General features: G+C 42.8%; 1 protein-coding gene across 13 annotated transcripts in view; it reads left to right on the plus strand.

Moving 5' to 3' along the window:
* The window catches only part of ERC1 (ELKS/RAB6-interacting/CAST family member 1), a 530,012-nt gene that overhangs the window by 135,454 nt on the left and 372,765 nt on the right, over positions 1-21,793 (plus strand). For 9 of the 13 annotated variants that reach the window (XM_067536284.1, XM_067536288.1, XM_067536285.1 and 6 more), the window contains 3 exons: positions 4,827-4,901; positions 19,473-19,628; positions 21,561-21,644. In XM_067536284.1, coding sequence (XP_067392385.1) covers positions 4,827-4,901; positions 19,473-19,628; positions 21,561-21,644 — 315 coding nt within the window. The remainder of the gene's footprint in view (positions 1-4,826; positions 4,902-19,472; positions 19,629-21,560; positions 21,645-21,793) is intronic. The other 4 variants (XM_067536286.1, XM_067536287.1, XM_067536295.1 and 1 more) reach the window with 1 other exon arrangement.

The following is a 21,793-nucleotide window of genomic DNA, read 5'->3' on the forward strand; positions in this document are numbered from 1 at the left end:
AACCTACCAACCCGAAGGCTAAGAAGGGATATGATTGCTCTTTCTAAATACATCAGTGGGGTAAATACCATGGAAGGAAAATAGCTATTTAAGATAAAGGACAATATTGACACAAATGGGTATAAACTGGCCATGATTAAATTTAGGCTGTAAATTAGAAGAAGGTTTCTATCCATCAGAGGAGTGAGAGTCTGGTACGCTTTTCCACTGGGAATAGTGGAGGCAAACAACCCAACGATAGTTTTGAGTTGGAGTTTATAAATTTATGTACAGGATTATGTGATGGGATTGCCTTGTATACTGGGGACTGGGCTTTGTTCCACGAAATCCCTTCCGGTCTTATGCTCTTATTCAGTCTTAATTTGGCACACTTTTGTGCTTATGCACTATGATACAATCTCTGATTACATGATCACATACTGTTTTTTTCTACAGGATGTCTCTGCCCAATTTGTTTATCAAGATACGGATGGTACTTGTATATGAGGCATCTATTCAATATTTATTTCTATCCTCATCTCAGTCTGGGCCTTATGTCTTATTTACTGCATACCATCCAAACGCTACATCATATATGAAATTATACTTTTACATACGTGTTTTATGGGATTTGTCCACTGTAGCATCTGAGCACATCACAAACATTTAATGAATTTATCTTCATAATGCCTATGAAAGATAAGAGCGTTATCCCCATCTTTACAGATGGGGAAACTTAGAGAATACAAAGTGAGTAAGTAGCCTGATGGCACATAGTGAAAATGGCAGAGCCAGAATTAGAACTCATGGCTCCCAATTGTGGGCTCATTCCACCAGACCACACTGCCTTACTAGCAGAAGCGCTGAGCATTCAAAGCTTCCATTAATTTCAATTGCAGTTGTGAGTGCTCCCCACTTCTACAAGTTAGGTCACAGATGTCTCAGACTGGACAATCAGAAAATAAGGAACTCACAGTTAGTGGTCACCAACCAAAATTTTGGTTTGTCAGTTGCCCAGTGTTATTTAGGCACTCAGTGGGAGAGGCAGGGTTAGAACAGATTCCTCCTGTGTGGCCTTCACCTCCCTTAATTGTAACTTGCAACTTACTAGTATTATCAGTGGAGTGCAAACCATGAATAGTCAGCTCTGCAGCACATACTTCTACCACCTGAGCTCCAGGACTTAGCCTTTTCCTGCCAGCTAACATAGTTATTCTCTGTGAACCATTCATTGGAAATAGTGTGTGATCTGTGTATCAGATCACCCTTTTACAGACAGCATATCCAAGGACAAAGATATGGGAGGCTCTTTCAGAGAGTCAATGTGGCTAAGACCATGGTATTTGGATTTGACATATTAAAGAACTGAGTTCTATTCTCTATCAGTGTAACCTCTCAGCGGAGTATAAGGCATTCAGACCCGCTGAGGGGGTGGAGGTGGAGATGGGGGAAAGGGGGTAATTGCCCAGAGGACTGGCGGTTTTAAAAGGGGCCCGGGCCACGGGCGGAGGTGTGAAAACTTCTCCTCGGGGTGGCTAGCTCTCCGTTCCACCCACAGTCCACTCCTGCTCCTCTCAGCCCCCCCCCCCTCCTGCTCACTGTCATGTTCCCTCCCCATCAGCCCACCTCGCTGCTCGAGCTCCCTCCTCTCTTCCACACTCCCTTTCCATACTTGATCTCCCCGTAGCTGTGTCCCCCTTCCCTGCTAACTCCCTACTGCCATCACTCACCGCGTGCATCCCTCCTCTCCTCCCCCACTCGCCTGCCTGCTCAGCCCCTTCCCCACTGATGCTCGCCACCTGGGGGAAGAGGGAGTGTGATGCTCGCCACCTGGGGGAAGAGGAGAAGGACTGAGTGAGGGGGGGATGGATGTGGTGGCGAGTGGCGGATGGGGCGGACTGTGGGCAGGGCTGCAGATGGAAGAGGTGGGGTGGACCTGTTCTGCCCTGGGGCCTGGGATTCCTGTTGGCTGGCCTGAAGGCATTTGCTTAATAAAGGTCGTGAAAGGGTACAGAATTAACAACAGTCAGCAGAAGTGACATTTAGAGCTCATGCTGTCCTGTTTCCCTATTATTATTTTTTTATTTGCCTTTTCTCTGATCCATGTTTTCTTTCCTTACTGCCCAGGGAGTAGGGGGTGCGGAAGGGAGGTAGCGAAGGTGCTGCGGTGCTCTTGGCCACTGTGGTGTCTCTGGGTAAGAGGTTGGGAGCCCAGCGGCTCCACTGCCCAACAGTGGCAGCTAGATTGAGTCTCTGCTCCTGGGGGATCTCAGTGCAATTGATGCTGCAGCTTGTGCAGGGGTGCAAAATTAAGCATTAACACCACAATCCAGAAGTGGGAAATGGTGATTTTCAACGACTTATAACTCAACCAAATCAGAGTGAAATTTCAAAGGATGAGCAAAGGGCTTCTCTATGGCCATGGAACTTTTCCTCTGCTATAGAACAAAGTCCTGTTGCAAACAATGGAGATGGTAAAGTTTCCCAAATAAAAGTTGCAAGAATCTTGTATTATGAAAAGTGTTGTGCATTTTAAAGATAGAGGTTGCTGCATCTCCTCAGAGAAGCTGCTTTTACAGTGTGTTTCCTGCCATTTAGTCATTGTTGTCTTTGTCCCAGTTTTTATATTCTTGGGGCAGGGTCTGTGTCTTTGCACATTTGGAAAGCACCTAGCACATCTTGGGCACAAATGGAATCAAAATAATGATCTGTACAATTTTTTGGCAGTCTTTGTGTTTACCCTTTGATCTTTCAGGTCTTTCTCTTTCACTGAACATCATGGAAAGATCTTCTCCCCTTTTGTAACAGAGTTACTGCATTTCTTCCTAACAATAATACAGGAAACAAACTTGGAAGTTATGTAAGCAGTGTGCCAGAAGCAGTTAGGGAAATGGGTTGTAGCTCAAAACAGGACACTTTCCATTAATGGGTCTTTCCACATGCTCAAAAATGTAAAGAATTCTTTTCAATACTATTTTCTTTCCTCTACTTACATGTTTGAGAGCTAGGAAAGTCCAAGAAAGAGTAATAATTTTTAATGATAAATTCATAATGTTTTTTGAGTTCAAACCCTGTTTTCTTTACCTTCCATAAAGCATGTTATCACTCTTGAGGGAGTTGTAAAAATGGAGCTATAACTTCAGTGAGTATTTTTAAAGATGTAAATTGGGGCCTCTGGTTTTAAACAGTTTTTACGTGAAGCCACTCAGCAGATATTTATGGAATTTAAACTGATGTTGTGTGGCTTTTCTTCTGTGTGGCCTCAGTGAAAACATTGACAAAGGACTCTCTGCTTGGCTGTCAAGTCTGAGAGTAGCATGTGTATTTTTAGGGGTTTTCTGGCCTTTACCTTATGTGTAATAGTTTATTTGCCAGCAGACTTTTACTAACCTTTTCAGTTCAGACTGACATTTATATCCGCAAAAATAGCTTCTCAGAAAGTACACAAATTATATATAGACAGACACACATCTTGTTGCATGTATCTTTGCCATCGCGTACAAATATAACATCTATAAAGTTCTGTGTTTTAGAGGCAAGAAATGGATGGTCTAGAGAGTGGGAAACATGAATTTCTGAGTATTAAATCTTACTGTGATACAGATTCCCATTATGGTCTAGATCAAATCAGTTCCCCATTTTGCCTCAGAGTTTTAAGTAATCTTTTAGTATCTTTTGAAAGCACTATATGAATCAGTTTTACAAATTCTGCTTCCTCGTTTATTTGGGACAAGAAACCTTTTTGACTAGCAAATAAAATACTATCTTTTTCATTGCCATCTTTATGGAAAGAGTGAGTGAATATTTTTTTTTTATCTGGGCCAGGAAATTTTCATGACTATTCAAGGCTTATACAAGTATTTATTTATTAGGTAAAGTGCAATCACAATTTAGATTTGAGTGCACCACAGCACAATTAACTTTGGATATGGCAAGGTTTTGGTTGCCTACATTTGTCTCGTATTTAATATCATATTGTGTGACGTGGGTGATGGGGACATTTAACATCTCAGGCCCTGCTTGTTCATTTTTGAAAATGAATACAGAGAAGAGGAATAGATACACTATAACAGATCTGTTTTTCCCTTAACTACCTATTTGTGTCCTGTAGCAACTTGGAAAGTGCTGTAGAACAGTTCAGCTTGCTGCCATTTGTATTCTCTAGGTATCTCTCTGGAACACTCTGCAACCTGAGTGCATGCCCTTTTCATATCTACACAAATAGCACACAGTCATTTGTCATCCTCCCCTTTGCACATTGTGAACCTCTGGAGCTACTTGCCATCCAATCATGTTTTTCCAGCTACCCTTGCAGCCTCTGTTCGGGGAGATTTTCATCATAGGTAACTAGGTGGTTGCTACTCTGGGGGCGGAATATATGGATGGCGCATTATCAAAACAGATGCTCACAGCAGCATGTTAAGCATAAATGAGATTATTGCTGTTTTTATTAATCCTCTTTAAAATAGTTCTATTTTCTATGTGAAGCCATTGCCTTTAAAAAACTGAGGATTCACTCACTAGCAGGGTGGTGGAGATTTTGAGTGACTCCGGCTGTATTACTTTAAGAGTTTACTTTGGATATTTTTGGTTTATTTTGGTGCTCAAAGACCAAGTTTCCATTGTGCCCGTGTAACTGAGTTAGAGTTCTGTTTACTAGACTGCAACCTATCTTTTCTCTGATGTGAAAGGTCACATTAAGCAAGATTGAAGGGCTGGGCACATCACTGCACTATAGAAGGGCAGAATTCTGCTGCATTAGAAAGAGAGAAGGCTCTGATAACTGGCTGGAGTCCAGTGGAGCGATATATCAGTGTTTTCACTATTTATTTGTTCTTCTGTTACAGGACATGCATCGTCGGTTTGAAAATGCCCCTGATTCAGCCAAGACAAAAGCTCTGCAAACTGTTATTGAGATGAAGGTAAGAGAGTCCACGTTGGCAGATGGGGATCCTATTCTTTGGAACAAAGTAAGGAGTCTTTCAGATGGTATAAAGCCTGAGAGGTCTGTGACAGCACCAGATACAGTGCATATGCCCGTATTACTAATGAAAAAAAAAAGTGGAGATTTTCATTGATCTGGCAAGTTAGAATTAATTCATGACATGATGAAATCTACCTTTCATCTGCCTGGAGTGGGATTTATTATTTCCAGCCAATTTGCCAATAGTTCATTGTATTATGAGGATGGTATGAGGAGATAAGTGGGTGCCTTTTTAATGCTAATGTGAATTCTTTCCCATCACAGTGTTTTTTGAACTTTTGAAGTGGTATTGGTGGCACACAGAGTGCAGAGCAACGTTATTTGCATTCCAAAACACATTATGTAAAAACGAGAGTTCTGTGGCACTTTAAAGACTAACAAATTTGATATTTGCAGGCATAAGCTTTCGAGAGACTTCAGCTCTCTTGTTCAGATGCAGTAATCTGAAGTCTCTCGAAAGCTTATGCCTGCAAATATCAAATTTGTTAGTCTTTAAAGTGCCACAGAACTCTCGTTTTTGCTGTATACAGACTAACACGGCTACCCCTCTGGAACTTTATGTAAAGCATGTGATGCAGCCAGAAAGATGCATCAGTACCACCTTCATCCCTAATTATAGCTAGTTGTGGATTAGTGATGCTGGTCTTACGGCAACATAGACAACTTGCAGGAGTCAAAGGACCACATGTGGTTTGCACATATATATATATTTACATAACTTCATGTAGTTGTATGCCAGATTGTATGTTCCATAATGTACATGAAATGTGTAGTATGAATAAATACCATTTAAAAATTTAACTACTGTCTTTATTTTCTTTTTCCTTTTCTTCAGGTTTTTTCTTTTCATCTACTGCATTTTCCCTTGTAATATTTCTTTCCCCTTTCCTTTTTCTTCTCTTCCTACTCATCTTTGCAGTCACACTCTTCCTTTTCACCACGTCTCACTCTTTTTCTCCAATATTAACTTTCTTTATAGTCATTTCTCCCCTTTCCATTCTGGAGTCTCCCAATCCCTTCCCCATGCTTCCTAACAGGCCAACTGATTTTCCTTTTGAAAACAAATTGTTGATGTTTTTCCCTTTCTATCTCAGGTTATTTGCTGTAGTGCATGCCTCAATAACCCCCTTTTTAAACTTTGAGATATGCGTCAATCAAATTCTATTGCCAAATTATGTAGGAGGTCAGACTGCATTATCATAGTCCCTTCTGGCCTTATGAATCTATTCATCTAGGTGGGGGAAAATAACAAATAGAAGTCTGTGATGAGGATGGGGCTGGAAAAGAAGGTAGTGTCAAACCCTATGGTTCTTCCAGGGAATGAGTTTGCTAGTAGTCTTCGGAGAAACTGAGTAGAACAGACATCTGCTTTTAGAGGATACATTTTATAAATGAATAGGTATGGATGCAGTAGAGAGCATAAAAGCTCTGGGCTCTGTGTTCATCAATTCTTTTTCAACTGATTGCACATGCCTATTCCATTTCGTGTGTGTGTGTGTGTGTGTGTGTGTGTGTGTGTGTGTGTGTGTGTGTGTGTGTGTGTGTGTGTGTGTGTGTGTGTGTGTGTGTGTGTGTGTGTGTGTGTGTGTGTGTGTGTGTGTGTGTGTGTGTGTGTGTGTGTGTGTGTGTCCAGTGCACTGTTGTTGGAGATTTTTCCCTCAACTGTACCTGTGAGGCGGTGTATGTGCCCTCTGCTGCATCGTGCTGCTGCACAGTGGTCTAAAGGGCAGTCCCCAGTGCCCCTCAGTTTCTTCTTACTGCCCACAATGGTTGTTGAACTGAGTAATCTTGCTGTCACAAGTCTTTTCCTCATTTTGTATTTTATATGTAGTTGGTACTTGTTTTAGTACTTTTAGCATCAATAGTGTTAGGTAGTTACAAAAGGAATTTTCTTTTAAAAGTGTTTTTTTAAAACTTCAGTTTCTGTTCCTTGGTAATGTGACCGATGTTGGGCCTTGCTTTGGTCACTGGGTTTCAAGTCCTGCCGTTCCTTTAAAAAACTGATGCCAGTGAGTGACCAACACTCTGGTTGCCTGAAATGTCTTGGGGAGACTCTCATTCATGATTGGTGCCAAATTTGCAGGGATTTTAAGCCATGTACCATGAAGGACAGGGAAGCCAGGCTTAAGTTTCTGTGATGGAGGCAGTCCTGTGCTCAGCCTTGGAGCCTTCCCAGTAGGAGTGGGTACCAAACACACTGCCATCCATCAGAAGTGCTCCTCCTGGCCTTCCTGATCTTCATGTCCATTCTGCCTCCTTAGTACAGAATAAGAGGAACCAGAAGATGGTTTCCAAGGACGTAGTGTCTGAGAGATCAAGGTCCCCCAGCACAAATTCCAGCAGCAAGCATGTGGACAAAGATAATCGATGTGCTCAAAGCCAAGGGATTCTCTGAAGCAGTCAACTGCTCAGGCAGACTGTTGACTCCCAGTGCCAGCACTGGCCCATTGAGACTGGCCAGTAACTGGCTTCTTCTAGCGTGATGGTGCTGCCCTTGATGTCTCAGCACCAAAAGACTATGCCAATACCATTGACTCTGGAAGCTTATACAGTGGCAAGGGATCCTTCTGAATCTCTCAGTACCAATTTCATTGGCAATGTAAGAGTCTTCTTGCCCACTACTGGCAGCTTTTTCTCAGCATGGGTATCGTGGGCACCTCCAGATTCCTGAGTGCCTCTTCATGAAGTGCTATCCAGAAGGAAGCTGGCCGTGTCCCCTCCTGTGGCACCTTTTCTAGGATCCTGACATCAATTCCAACATCCAGGAACAGCCCTCCACTTGGTTGAAGGAGGCTGATTCATCTCTTGATTCGGAGGTTGGTTTATACATTTCACATGTCACATCATGTATCTCACCATTCTCCTTTGAGCACCTAGCACCCTTGGTACCCTCCAAAGGTTCCGTCTTGTCCATTAAGCAGGGACCCAGGACTAGGAAGAAACTGAACTGCAGGATCTTACCATTGGCCTAATTGGAACCCTTGGGGGTTTCTGTCTGCCTCCAGGTCATCTCTTCACCCTCTCTGGTCTGCTTCATCCAGTAGGTGGCCAACATCTACCATGCCAAATGTATAAGAAGACCACGTCTGATACTGGGCTCAGTACGAAACTTGAGGAAATTGCTGTGATAGATCTCCCTTTCAAGGAAGCATAGGAGGCTCCACATCAGCTGGCTTTGGCTTCCTGTCTTCTTCACTTGATGGCGAAGTGGTGGCGGAGTGTTCCCCCCCCGATTATTACAGAGCTGCAGACCAACTATTGCATAATATTTTATTCTGAAAAGATCAAGCTTCTATGCATCCTTTCCTTTTGGGAAAGACGTCTGTTGACCCTGTTGTTCTCCTTGATTGGTAGTTGAGACCACTAGTGATGCCAGAGCAGGGTGGTTATAGAAATGTTCAAAACCCTGGGAGGGGACATACTTGCGCTCAGCTCTTTTTGCTGTGGCTGGAGGTAGTGGGTGAGTGAGGCGATGAATGGAATCTGCCACAGCACCTTGATGGGCTCTGGAATAGCTTCATTAATTGGGCATTATTCTTCGAGTAGTGTCCCTATGGATGTTCCAGTGTAGGTGCACTTGTGTCCCAGTGCTGCTGATCAGAGAACTTTGGTAGCAGTGTCTGTTAGGCCTGCACATGTGCTGTCTCCCCTCATGCCCCACCACGAGCTAACCAGCATGCGCTGACTCACCCCCTCTCAGTTCCTTCTCAGCTGTCCCTCACTAGAAACGGAGCCACTAGCAGTCTTTTTGCAATCGTTAACTTCTTTAGCATTTTTAGTAGCTAGTTAGTCTACTTCAGTCTTAGTCGTAGTTCTTTATTTTCTCTTAAAAAACCCCTTTTAATTCCTCCCGCCCTTTTCATTGGCGTTCCCTTCCGTTGTGTATGCCCGGCTTAATGGGCTTCAAGAAGTGCCTCTCCTGCAAGGAGGCCATCACTGTCACAGATAAACACTTGCATATGCTGCCTTGGGGAAGGCCACGTTTTGCAGAAGTGTGGTCTCTATTAACAACTTAGACCCAGGTCCTGAAAGATCAGGGGTGTTGAGACAGAAGACCTTACTGATGGAGGCAGCCCTCCAACCTTCCCCAGATCAGCACCAGGAGTCATCCAGAAGACGTGAGTCTTTCCCAAAGTCCTCGACTTCCAGGGACTATGGGTTGAAGAAATCAGCCACAGGCCCCTCTTTTAAGACATCTAAAAAGAGAGAGGTGAGTCCCCAAAGTGAGCCCCAAACTAACTGCAAAAGATCTCTGGCATGCTCGATATCCTCAGTACTGTTGGCACCGAGACAGTCCAACTATGGTACCCAGAGCTCACAAGGGTCTGGAGCATCAGGTACTGTTGACATGTCTAAAGACCTGATAGGCACAAGTACCAAGCCAATGGTGCTGATGGACAAAGACAGGAACAGGGACCACACCAGTAAGAAGATGCTGCCAGTACACGCTGTACCTTTGGCATCATCAACTGTGAGCCATCTAGCACCGAAGCGCTTGGTATGAGCAAGATCCCCGATTCCCTCTGTACTGCCAATGGCACCAAGTCGGTCAGCACTGCAGGAGTTCCGGCACTCGAGAGCTCAGAGTATCTGGTATGCCAGACTCTTATCTTCTCGGCACCGGGACTTTGCTACCGAGTCTTCTCCAAGTACAGGAGTCTTCTTCGATACCTTGCCATGCACCTCCACATTCTACTGGTGAATCAGCTAGCCAGCCAGAAGAGATCTTTCACCACTCCTTCCATGCTCCCTATGATGCCTATCAATCAGGCATACCCTCGGCATGCTCCGTCACTACCATAGTTTAGCCAGTCTCTCCCGCCACCCTATTGGCCCTACTGAGATCCCTGGGCAGCATATCAACCCCACACTTCTCGGGATTTTAGCCTCACCTGAGCCCGGAAGACATTCCCCCTCAGCTTCAATGTCCAGAATCTCTGAATCTCCAGAGGAGACCATTGAGAAACAGGAGGGTAGATTTGAGGAAGAAGTTACACCAAAAACCCACATATCTTCCTCATCTCTGGATGAGACAGTCATGCCCCTACCACTGTCCTTAGCTGATGATTTCCAGCTCTTCCAGGACCTGGCAAAAAGGGTAGCAAGCATGCTACAGAGATCTCTGGAGGAGGTAAAAGATACCACAAACTCCTTGACATCTTACACTCCTTCTCATCATTGAGGCTCTCCTGGACCCCGCAAAAGCTATATGGAAAACCCCAGCATCAGTGATGCCTACTTGTAAATGGGCCAATAAAATTATTACATCCTAGCCAGGGAGACGGAATTCCTTTTTTCCCACCCTCCCCCTAACTCCTTCGTAGTGGGTGTGGTAAACTCCCGGAGTTGCCAGCACAAATGAGATCTGCCCCCTATGATAGGGATTGGAACTCTTGGACCTCTTTGGGAAAAAAGCCTACTCCTACACATTACAATTCCAAATAATAAATTATTAAGCCTTAACGGCAAAATATAACTGTCAGTTATTTGAAGCTCAACACCTTTATTGATCAGCTCCCAGAGTCACAGCATGATCAGTTCCAAGCTATAATCCAGGAGGGGCCACTAGTAGCCAAAACAATGCTCCAGTCAGCCCTCGATGCAGCCTTTACAGTGGCCCGGTCCATCTCCATGGTTGTGGTTATGCGACATGTGATGTGGTTACACCTTTTCAGGTGTACACCTAAAGAGGTGCAGACAACTTTCGAAGACCTTCCCTTTGAAGACTCCAAATTATTTGCTGAAAAGACTGATGTGTCCATCTGTACCCTTAAAGATTCCAGGGCCACTCTCCCTTCATTAGGGTTCTATGTGCCTGGATAAAAGAAAAAATATAGTCTGCAGCCCCAACATATACCATGGACCTCCCAATACTCAATGCTTCTACAAACCACAGAGAAAGAAATCTAGATTCTCCAAATGCAAACAATCAGACCCACAACCTTCCACATCACAACTGTCCTCCTCAAAACACTAATTTTGAGGTGTTGGTCGAGGTGTCAACAGACCACTTCCCTCAACCACTGCAGTTGACCAACCTATCCTACTCATTTGGCTACTTCCTTGCCACATTCTGCAGAAATGTTCACGATACTGCTCCAGAGCAGGTATGGGGCAACAATCCCTGCGCGATGCTCTCCTTCTTCCATGGCGTGAGGACCTTTTCTATGTCTTTCCTCCATTTCCCCTACTCTTCCAAGGTCCTAGATTATGTAGTGACTTCTATTCTCATTCAGGGATCCCCTAGAGGCTGTAGCAGCCTTCCATTGACAAGTAGAAGGATACTCAGTGCTATCATACCCCAACCACAAAAAGATTCCTCAGGTATAGTTGACCTTTTCTCCAACCCTGATATCCTACCCATAAATGGGTCCTAAATCTCAAGTTGAAAGGCCTGACTGGACCCTCCGTTGAACCCATGGCTACCTGTTCGCTTACATAACTGTCAATGAAAATGTCCTTCCTCATGGTGATTGCCTCAGCTTGGAGAATAGGAGAAATAGCGGCTTTGATGGCACATTCCCCACACACAGTATTCTTTTGGGATAAAGCCACACTCAGATCTCACATGAAGTTCACCCGCAAGGTGACCTCTCCTTTTCACATGAAACAACTGATCCACCTTCCGAATTTTTACCTTAAGCCTCACCATGAGAACAGGGAGGCTGTATTACACATGCTAGACTTTAGGAGAGTCTTGGCCTTTTTACCTCGATAGGACAAAGGCTTCTAGGAAGACTCCTAAGTTTTTCCTTTCTACTACGGAAAGATCCAAGGGCTCAACAATATCATCCCTGAGACTCTCCAAATGGGTTTCGAACCACATTAAACAATATTTTCAGGTTCACAGCATAACACCTTCAGATGGTTTTTGCATGCACTCCACAAGATCGATGTCCCCATCCATTGCCTTCCTCAAGAATGTCCCTATCTCAAAAATCTGTACAGTGGAGCCTACTCCACTACTCTAAAATGGAGCCTTGGGCGTCAGCCCATACCTTCACAGAACGTTATGAGATTACTCAGAACTGTGTTTCCGATGCCATCTTTGGCACCACAGTATCATCATCTGTAACTGACTTGACTCTGAAGCCCCAGCCCTCCAGTGGAGATGATGACTCCCAAGCAGTTACAGTGGAGCACCCATGGGGACACTACTTGACGAAGAAGAAGTTTCTTACCTGGTGTACTAATAATGGTTCTTCAAGATGGGTGCTCCACAACCTACCCCTCTCCCCTCTACTTCGAAGTTCTTGTCAATGACTCTGAGATAGAAAAGGAATTGAGGGGGGTTAGCCCACACATGCTGGTTAGTCTTGTGGCGGGGCACGAGGGGAAACAACGCATGTGCGGGCCTAACAGACATCACTGCTGATTGGAGAATTTTGGTAGCACAGGGACACAAATGCACCTAACTATACAAGGTGAGTAACTTCTTCCACTCAAGAGGGTACTATAGAAACTAGGATATCAACTAGTCTGTGAATTGTGTCTCAGACATCTTCCACCAGAATGTCCAAGGAGGAAGCCACTGTCTTTAACTGATTCTGATGAGCTCAGGATTGCTAACCTGCAGGCATTGCGGTGCGCTATGATTTTAATCTCTAGGACAGTATATTAACATTTAAAGACAAACTGGCAAGGGATTGAAAGGCAGTAATTTCTTGTGATGGTGGACAAGAGTAAATTAGTGGCTAGAACTTCATGTCAGTCAGGTTTGAATGCTGCCAACTCTGCAGCTAGAACCATGGCATTGGTCACTACAGTGCACAGATGCTCATGATTCCGATCACACAACACCTGCCTTTGAGGGGTCATCAGTCTTCTCTGAGCATACTGATGACAAGAAACTGGGAGTGGACAACAGGGTGGTGGGGGAGGAATCACTCAATGATAGCCTGTTCTGTTCATTCCCTCTGAAGTACCTGTCATTGGCCACTGTCAGAAGACAGGATACTGGACTAGGTGGGCCATTGCTCTGACCCAATTTGACAGTTCTTATGTTCTAAGCTGCATAGACTGAAGGACTCTAGGGCCAATGCTCAAATCTTTGGGCATTTATATACCTGATCCAAAGAAAAAGCAGTTCTGTCCTCAGCAGCTATACTGCTATCCTGCTTTCATGCCTTGCTACCAGGACTGACTGGGAGTTCTAAGCAAACATTTTGATGTGTTTGTTGAGGAAAGCATACTACCATCCAGAGTGCTAGCCTCTCTTATCACTCTGTTTGCCAACAGGCTATCCCACTACCTAAATGCTTGGTCCCACATCATTGCAAACCAGTGGGTCTTAAGCAATGTGCAATTGGGATACACCCTTCAACTTATTTCTGTCTCCCCTTACCATGCTCCTTACCCATACCTTTTTCAGGGATTTGTCTCACAAGGAAGTTCTCCTTTGCGAAGTGCAATCTTTCCTTTGGTTGGGAGACACAGACTATGTTCCTCCATTTCACAGTGGCCATGTTCTATCTGAATAGGCCAACAGAAGCCTGGTCGATTCTGCTATGCTAAGAGGCTTTGAGGCTGTTGGACTTTTGCATTGCCACCTGAGTCTACCTCAAAGCTTCTCACCTTCCAGGTGTTCAGAACAATCTGGCATACTAATAAAGCAGATGAGTGGTCTCTCCATCCATATGTTGCCAGATTCATTTCCCAATGGTGAGAGACTCCCCAAATAGCGATGTTTGCAACAAAAGTAATCAGAAAGTGTCATCAGCTTTGCTCTCGGGCATGCCATAACTCAGGGTCTCTCATGGACACTACCCTGTTGCCCCAGACAGACAAGCTCCTTTATGCATGTGCTCCAGTTCAACTCCTACCCAGCATGTTGTTGAAAATCAAGCAAGACCATGTTCAGTGGTCTGGGAAAGGGGAAACTTTTGGGAAAGGAGGAGCCTATACAGGAAGGATGGGCTCTGCCTAAACCAAAACATAACCAGATTGCTGGCATATAAAATTGAAAATGTTGTAGAGTAGTTTTTAAACTAAGGGCTGGGGAAAAGCAGAAAGGTGTGGAGGAACACATGGTTTGGACAGAAGCATCCCTTAGGGGAGAATTTATTAAAGGAGTTACTCTATATCCTAGTAAAGAGAAGATGATAGAAGTTGATAAAGTACAGGTAGGAACTGAAAAGAAACAGTCAAATGAAAAAGAGTCCCATTCAACTTCATTACATGAAGTCAGACAGCTAAATATTGACAAATTTGATACGTGCTTGTATGCAAATGCTAGAAGTTTAAATACTAATATGAGTGGACCTGAGTGCTTGGTAGCAAATGAGGATAACGATATAATAGGCATCACAGAAACTTGGTGGAATGATGATAATCAATCGGACATGGTGATATATCAGGTTACAAAAAAATAAGAATGACTAAGTTGTGCTGGTGGGGGAGTGCCATTGCATGTGAAAAAAAGCATAGAGTCAAATATAGTGAAAATCTTTAATCAAACTGTACTATAGAATCTCTATTGGTAGAAACACCATGCTTGAATAGTAAGAGTATAGCAATAGGAATATACTACCGATTACCTGACCAGGATGGTGCCAGTGATTGTGAAATGCTCAAGAAGATTAGAGAAGCTACAAAAACAAACAAAAGTTTGGGGATTTCAACTATCCCCCATATTGACTGGGAACATGTCACCTCAGGATGGGCTCTGAGATAAAAATTTCTAGACAACATTAATAACGTTGCTTGTAGCAGCTAGTTCTGGAACCCACAGATAGAGATGCAATTCTTGATTTAGTTCTAAATGGAGTTCAGGATCTGTTCCAAGAGGTGAATATAGCTTAACCATTCAATAATCCTGACCATAATATAATTAAATTTAACATCCTTATAGGGGGAAAAATGCCAAAGAAACTCACCATGGTAGCATTTAACTTAAAAAAAAAGAAAGAAAAAAAAAAAGGGGGGGGGGGGGAACTACACAAAAATGAGGAAGCTTGTTAAATTGAAATTAAAAGGAACAGTCACAAGAATGAAATCCTTGCAATCTGCATGGAAATTATTTAAAAACACCATTATAGAGGCTCAAACTAAATGTATACCCCAAATTAAAAAACAAAAACAAACCAAAAACAGTCAGAGGACACCCCCCCCCCCCCCCCAAAAAAAAAAAAAAAAAAGCCACCATGGCTAAACAATAGAGTAAAAGAGGAGGTTAGAGACAAAAAGACATTCTTTAAAAGTTGGAAGACAAATCCTGCTGAGGAAGATAGAAAGGAGCATAAACTCTGGCAAGTCAAATGTAAAAATATAATTAGGCAGGCCAAAAAAGAATTTGAAGAGCAACTAGTAAAAGATACCACAACTAGCAGCAGTTTTTTTTTAAAGTACATTAGAAGCAGAAGCTTGCCAAGCAATCAGTGGGGCCTCTGGACAATTGAGATGGTAAAGGAGCACTTAAGGAAGACAAGGCCGTTGCAGAGAAGCTAAATTAATTCTTTGCATTGGTCTTCACTGTAGAGGATGTGATGGAGATTGCGACACCTGAACTATTCTTTTTAGGTGACAGATCTGAGGAACTGTCAAGTTGAGGTGTCAGTACAAGAGGTTTTGGAATAAATTGATAAATTAAACAGTAGTAAGTCACCAGGACGAGATGGTACTCACCCAAGAGTTCTGAAGGACTTCAAATATGAAATTGAAGAACTACTAACCGGTATATAACCTATTCTTAAATGAGCCTCTGTGCCAGATGGATGTAGGATGGGTGATGTAATGCTGAATTTTTTCAAAAAGGCTCCAGAGGTAGTCCTAGCAGTTACAGGCCAGTAAGCCTAACTTCAATACTACGCAAATTAGTTGAAACTATAGTAAAGAACAAAAGTATCAGACACCTAGATAAACACCATATGTTGGGGGAAAAGTCAATATTGCTTTTGTAAAAGGAAATCATGCCTCACCAATCTATTAGAATTTGTTGAGTGTGTCAGCTAGCTTCTGGACAAGGGTGAGGCTGTTGATGTAGTATACTTGGACTTTCAGAAACCCTTTGACAAGATTTCACACTGAAGGCTCTTCGGCAAACTAAGCAGTCATGGGATAGGAGGAAAGGTCGTCTCAGGGAGCAGTGACTGATTAAAGATAGGAAATAAAGGGTAGGAATAAATGGTCAGTTTTCACAGTGGAGAGAGGTAAATAGTGAGGACCCTCAAGGAACTGTACTGGGATATATTCATAAATAATCTGGAAAAGGGGATAAACAGTGAAGTGGCAAAGTTTGCAGATGATACACAATTGCTCAGTAGTTAAGTCCAAAGCTGACTGCTATGAGTTAAAAAGTGATTTCACAAAATTGGGTGGCTGGGCAACAAAATGGCAGATGAAATTTAATATTGATAAATGCAAAGTAATGCACCTTGGAAAACACACTCCCAACTATATATACTATATATACTACATATACACTATATATAGTACGTTCTCTGAAAACATTTGCTCAATGTGCAGTGGCAATCAAAAAAGCTAACAGAATGTTAAGGAGCCATTAGGAAAGGGCTTCATAAGACAGAAAATATCATAATGCCATTATATAAATCTGTGGTATGCCCACATCTTTAATACTGCATGCAGTTCTGGTCACCCCGTCTCAAAACAATATATTAGAATGGAAAAAGGTACAGAGAAAGGCAGGGGAAATGATTAGGGGTATGGAACAGCTTCCATGTGAAGAGAGATTAAAAAGACTGGGACTGTTCAGCTTGGAAAAGAGACGACTAAATGGGGATATGATAGAGGTGTATAATATCATGAATAGCATGGGGAAAGTGAATAAAGAGATGTTATTTAAACCTTTACATAATGCAAGAACACAAGAGGTCATCCAATGAAATTAATAGGCAGCAGGTATAAAACAAACATAAGGAAGTACTACTTCACACAATGCACAGTCAATAGGAACTCATTGCCAAGGGATGTTGTGAAGGCCAGAAATATAACTGGGCTCAAAAAAGAATGAGAAGTTCATGAAGGATAGGTCCATCCATGGCTATTAGCCAAGGTGCTCAAGGACACAATGCCATGTTATTGATGTTCCTAAATCTCTGACTCGCAGAAGCTGGGACTGGACAGTGGGATGGATCATTCAACAATTGCCCTGTTCTGTTCATTCCCTCTGAAGCATCTCACACTGGCCACTGTCAGAAGAGTGGATACTTCATAGTTCCAGCCTGAACTCAAAAACATTTGTTTTCAAATCTGTTGACTTTCTCAGACAGAATTCCATTGATGTTATCTTTGGATCTGGACCTAATCTCTCAGGACCATGGTCGCCTCCTCCATCCTAATCTTCAGGCTGTCCACCTGGCAGCCTGGATACTTCATATCTAATACCTTAGGAGAAGGTTTGTTCAAAGGGAGTTCAAGATGTTCTTTTAAATAGTAGGAAACCTTCTACTAGATATACTCTACTGGGCAAAGTGGAAGAGATTCTCCATCTGGTCCCAGCAAAACGATATTTCCCATATCTTGGATAGGCTGGACTCTTTGGTATTCTTGAAACAGGCAGGTCTTGCTATTAGTTCTATCAAGGTCCATCTTGCAGCTATCTCAGCTTTCCTCCCACAATGGATAGCTGTTCACTTTTCTCCAGTCCTGTGAAAATTGGATTTCTAAAGGTTGTGAACCATTTACATCCCCAAGTAGAGGCTCCTATTGCCCCATGTGACTTAAATCTGGTATTAATGAAGCTAATGGGTTCCCCATTTGACCCATTGACTGCCTGTTTATTACTCCACCTCTTAATGGAGGTAGCCTTTTTTGTGGCAATTATATCAGCCAGGAGAGTGGATGATTTACGAGCTCAAGTGTCTGAACCTCCATATTCAGTCTTCTAAAAGGAAAAGCTGTACTTACGCCCTCATCTGAAGTGCTTCACCAAAGTGGTGTCCCAGTTCCATATTAATCAGGCTATATGTTTACCAGCTTTTCCCCCTAAGCCTCATACCCATAAGGATGAGGAGAGACTTCACACCCTAGATGTCAGGAGACTAGGATAGTGTTGGAGTTTTACCTGGATAGGACTAAATCATTCTGATCATCTTCAGTTGTTCGTGGCAATTGCAAAGTGGATGAATGACTGTCTGATCTCTTTTCAAAGAATCTGATCCTAATCTTCTCTTGTATATATTTGTGCTACGACTTGGCCAATGTAACCTCTCCAAAGAGAGTGTTAACATATTTATTGAGGACATGTGCAACCTCTACAACGTTTCTGCCCCAAGTGCCTATTCTGGATGTTTGCAAAGCAGCAGCTTGGTCTTTGTTGCATAACTTTGTCTCATATTATGACATCTCTCAGCAGTCTACAGATGATGCCGTGTTTGATGTGTGGTCCTTCAGTCTTTGTTCAGGTGGACTCCAATCCCACATCCAGATTGAACTGCTGGTGTGACTCAGCTGAAGTGGAATGGATATGTGCAATCACTCGAAGAAACAGTTACTATCCTGTTCCATAACTGTTATCTGAGATGAGTTGCCCACATCTACTTCACAACCCACCCTCCTTCCCCTCTGTATTGAAGTCTGTCTGTTAAGAAGTAACTGAGGGAGGTTGGGCGCAGCCCTGGTCTTTATACCACCATGCAATGGCACAAAGCAGCAGAGGGCATATGCACCACCCTGACAGGTACTACTGAGGGAAATACTGCCGACAATTGTGCATTGGGCATGCACACACCAGAAGTGGAATGGACATATGCAACAGATCTTGAAGAACAACAGTTACAGAACAGGTTAATAACCATTTCTTCCTGCTGTTTCTAACATCTGAGACAGCCATGTAAACAATAAACCAAGTAGATTGGAAGACCTCCATTCATTCTGAAAAAGATAACAGATAGGATTGTTTACCTGTAACATTTATATATTTTTAACTATGTAAAAATGTTTGAAATAGTTCAAGTCATACACAGACTATTTTAACATCCCCTGTAGGTTCATTCACTCAGGACTAAATTGATATCAGTGTATCTGTTCCTAGTTTTATGGTGTTTATTGTGTTCCTCATTTGTCAACTAGACCACATCAATAAAAGCTGAGTAACTTGTTTCCCAAGCCTCTCTTGTCTCATACTTATGGCACATCCATGGCTTAGGGTTACTATGAATCTGCTGTTTGTACTATTACTATCACTGTCATTATTTGTATTACTGTTACCATAATAATTTCTCTGGTATATATGGCCTTAGGACTGCAAAGTGGCTGTTTCATATTCTCTTACACTCTTAGTGTTCACTCCATACACCCATAACCTACTTCACAGGCTTAAACTCCTCCTTATGTTGCAGAAAGGAGAGACTTGGAGAAAAGAGCCTTTTCAGGCAGCCTATCTTAGCTACTCAGAGAGATGCTGTTTAAATGGATGCACAGTAATTATTCAGGGAACATTTATTAAGGGGCAGTTACAACACTAGTGCTCTCATATACATTGCTCCTCTTATGGTGTGTTAATGAGACGTCTAACTGCATTTTGCTTTCGCTCTCTTACAATTTTCAGGACTCAAAAATCTCCTCCATGGAGCGTGGCCTCCGGGACTTGGAAGAGGAGATTCAGATGCTAAAGTCAAATGGAGCTCTAAGCACAGAAGAGCGTGAGGAGGAAATGAAGCAAATGGAGGTGTACCGTAGTCATTCCAAATTCATGAAAAACAAGGTAATGAGGGAACAATGATAGTAGCACAATGAATTCTGAGCCTTGGGGAACAGATGAGAGAAATGCCCAAACTCAGTCATTGAACCAAGGGATAGAATTGGGGCCTGCCCTGGATTGCAAGCACTGGGAAGTAGCAGAGGAGGCATCTGTATTTTATCCTGAAGCCACTGGACTAGCCTCAGAATATTTAACAAAGGAAAATGGAATATTTAAGGAAAACTATAGAACTGTGTGTTTAGTAACAGCACTGGGCCAGATTCTGCCTTTAGGTTTACACTCACAGCTTCCACTGACTTCACTGGGATATGTGGGTATCTTTGGTCCTTCCTAGTTCTTTTTATAGTTTTAATTCAATTAAGGGTGTGTCTACACAAACACCTACTGCACGGCAAGGTAGGTTGTAGGTCTACAGCACTCTAGCAAGCTGCACACTAACTGTCTGTGTGAACTCTGCTGATGCACACTAAAAGTTCCCTACTGCGCATCAGCAAGGTCTATGCAGACAGTTTGTGTGTTGCATGCCGGAGTCCTATAGGTTGACACCCCATCTTGCCATGCGATAAGTGTTCATTAAGACTGGCCCTTAGTTTAGCAGCCTCTTCAAACATACTTTATGGAGGGAGAAAAATATTTCTTCCATTTGACCTGTAGGATCACTGTTATATGACCAAGAGGTTTAGCATTATTTCAAGGCTGGGTTGAGCATGAACTATAGTGAATGGGTTTCTATTACACTGTCCTGCCAGTAGTGTTGTCATAAAATGAACAGATTCCACCTCAGCAGTGGTGCCAAGATTTATTCACACTTATGGGGATGATTTTGCCGCAAGGCAAGATAGGCCTTGAGAAATAGGGGTATTTTGGCATAGAGCTTGGTATCAGCACTGTTTGCTGGACTGTGTAGAATTTAAGGTCACTTCATATTTTGTTTCTGCTAGATACCGTGGAGCTCTGACCACCATATTTGTACTGCACTGAAATGATTTGTTTAACAACAAAGTTCTCACCTGTTGGAGAAAGTTAAATGCAAAGATTACAATCCCCTAAAGCAGAAATCTGTCTGGTAATAAAACTTGTTAGTGCCCTCATCACTCCAGAGCATTGACTCATCCCAGGAAAAACACCTCTATTTTTTAAATAGTGTTTTTTATCCTGTTGAGTTACCACTAGCAAATGAAAAAAAAAAAAAACCAACAACATTTTAGGTGTATGCAAAGACCATATGAATTGCCAAGCCTTCCTACTGCCCGACCGTATCCAGTTATTTCCCCCTTACCATGTTAGAAACTCATGTCACCTTGTCCTCCCCTTTTACAGACCTCATGAGCCTCTTCCCTTTGGGACCAATTTCTGGACCTCTTCCATACATCATGCACTCTTCTCTACTGCTAACAACGTGCTCCCTACTCCTTGTTGATTTAACAGTCTTATCCCCCTTGTGACTGAAGTCCAGCCACAATCCTGTTGTCTTGTCATATCCCTCTGTCTTGTCTTGCTTAGTAAATGCACATAATTGTCCTTTTAATAATTTATTATGTGGGTGTCATCAGCTGTTTCCTGGAATATTACTCCAGTTTACACCTTTGAAGTGAAGGATTTTTCTCTCTCTATTTCTGTCTTAATTTTCTACTTACTCCCAGTTTCATGATGATTGGGTATAATGCCCTAGATCTGAAATATATAAATCTAACTGTAACCATCTTTGTAATGTGAAATTTTATAAGTATGGTTATGAAACTCTTGCCTAGGGACTTGTGAAAATACAGGGACATTAAACTCCTGAGATCAAAACAGTTGGGAGGAGGGAATGAGAGACCAGTCATGATCTTGCTGTGTAGTTCTTTGTCACTTTTAGTCCCTATGATGGTTGAAACAGGTCAACTAGATGACAACAAATGATAAACATTGAAAAGAATAACAATGTCGTGGCAGGTAGAGCAACTGAAGGAAGAGCTAAGTGCCAAAGAGGCTCAAGGGGAGGAGCTGAAAAAGAGAGCGGCTGGTCTGCAGGCCGAGGTCTCTGCCGTAAGATTCATCTCTTTGTGTGCAGTGGCCATTCACTGGGTCTTTGCTAGGTCTGTGGCTTTCTGGTAGCTTACACTTTTCTTTTTACACTGCAAATTTACATGACAGTAGAACTAACCAGTCTGCGCTGCTCTATATTT

This window comes from Emydura macquarii, unplaced genomic scaffold (assembly GCF_026122565.2).
Source record: "Emydura macquarii macquarii isolate MOO-44397 ecotype Brisbane River unplaced genomic scaffold, CSIRO-AGI_Emac_v2 contig_3530, whole genome shotgun sequence".
NCBI classification, from domain to species: Eukaryota; Metazoa; Chordata; order Testudines; family Chelidae; genus Emydura; species Emydura macquarii.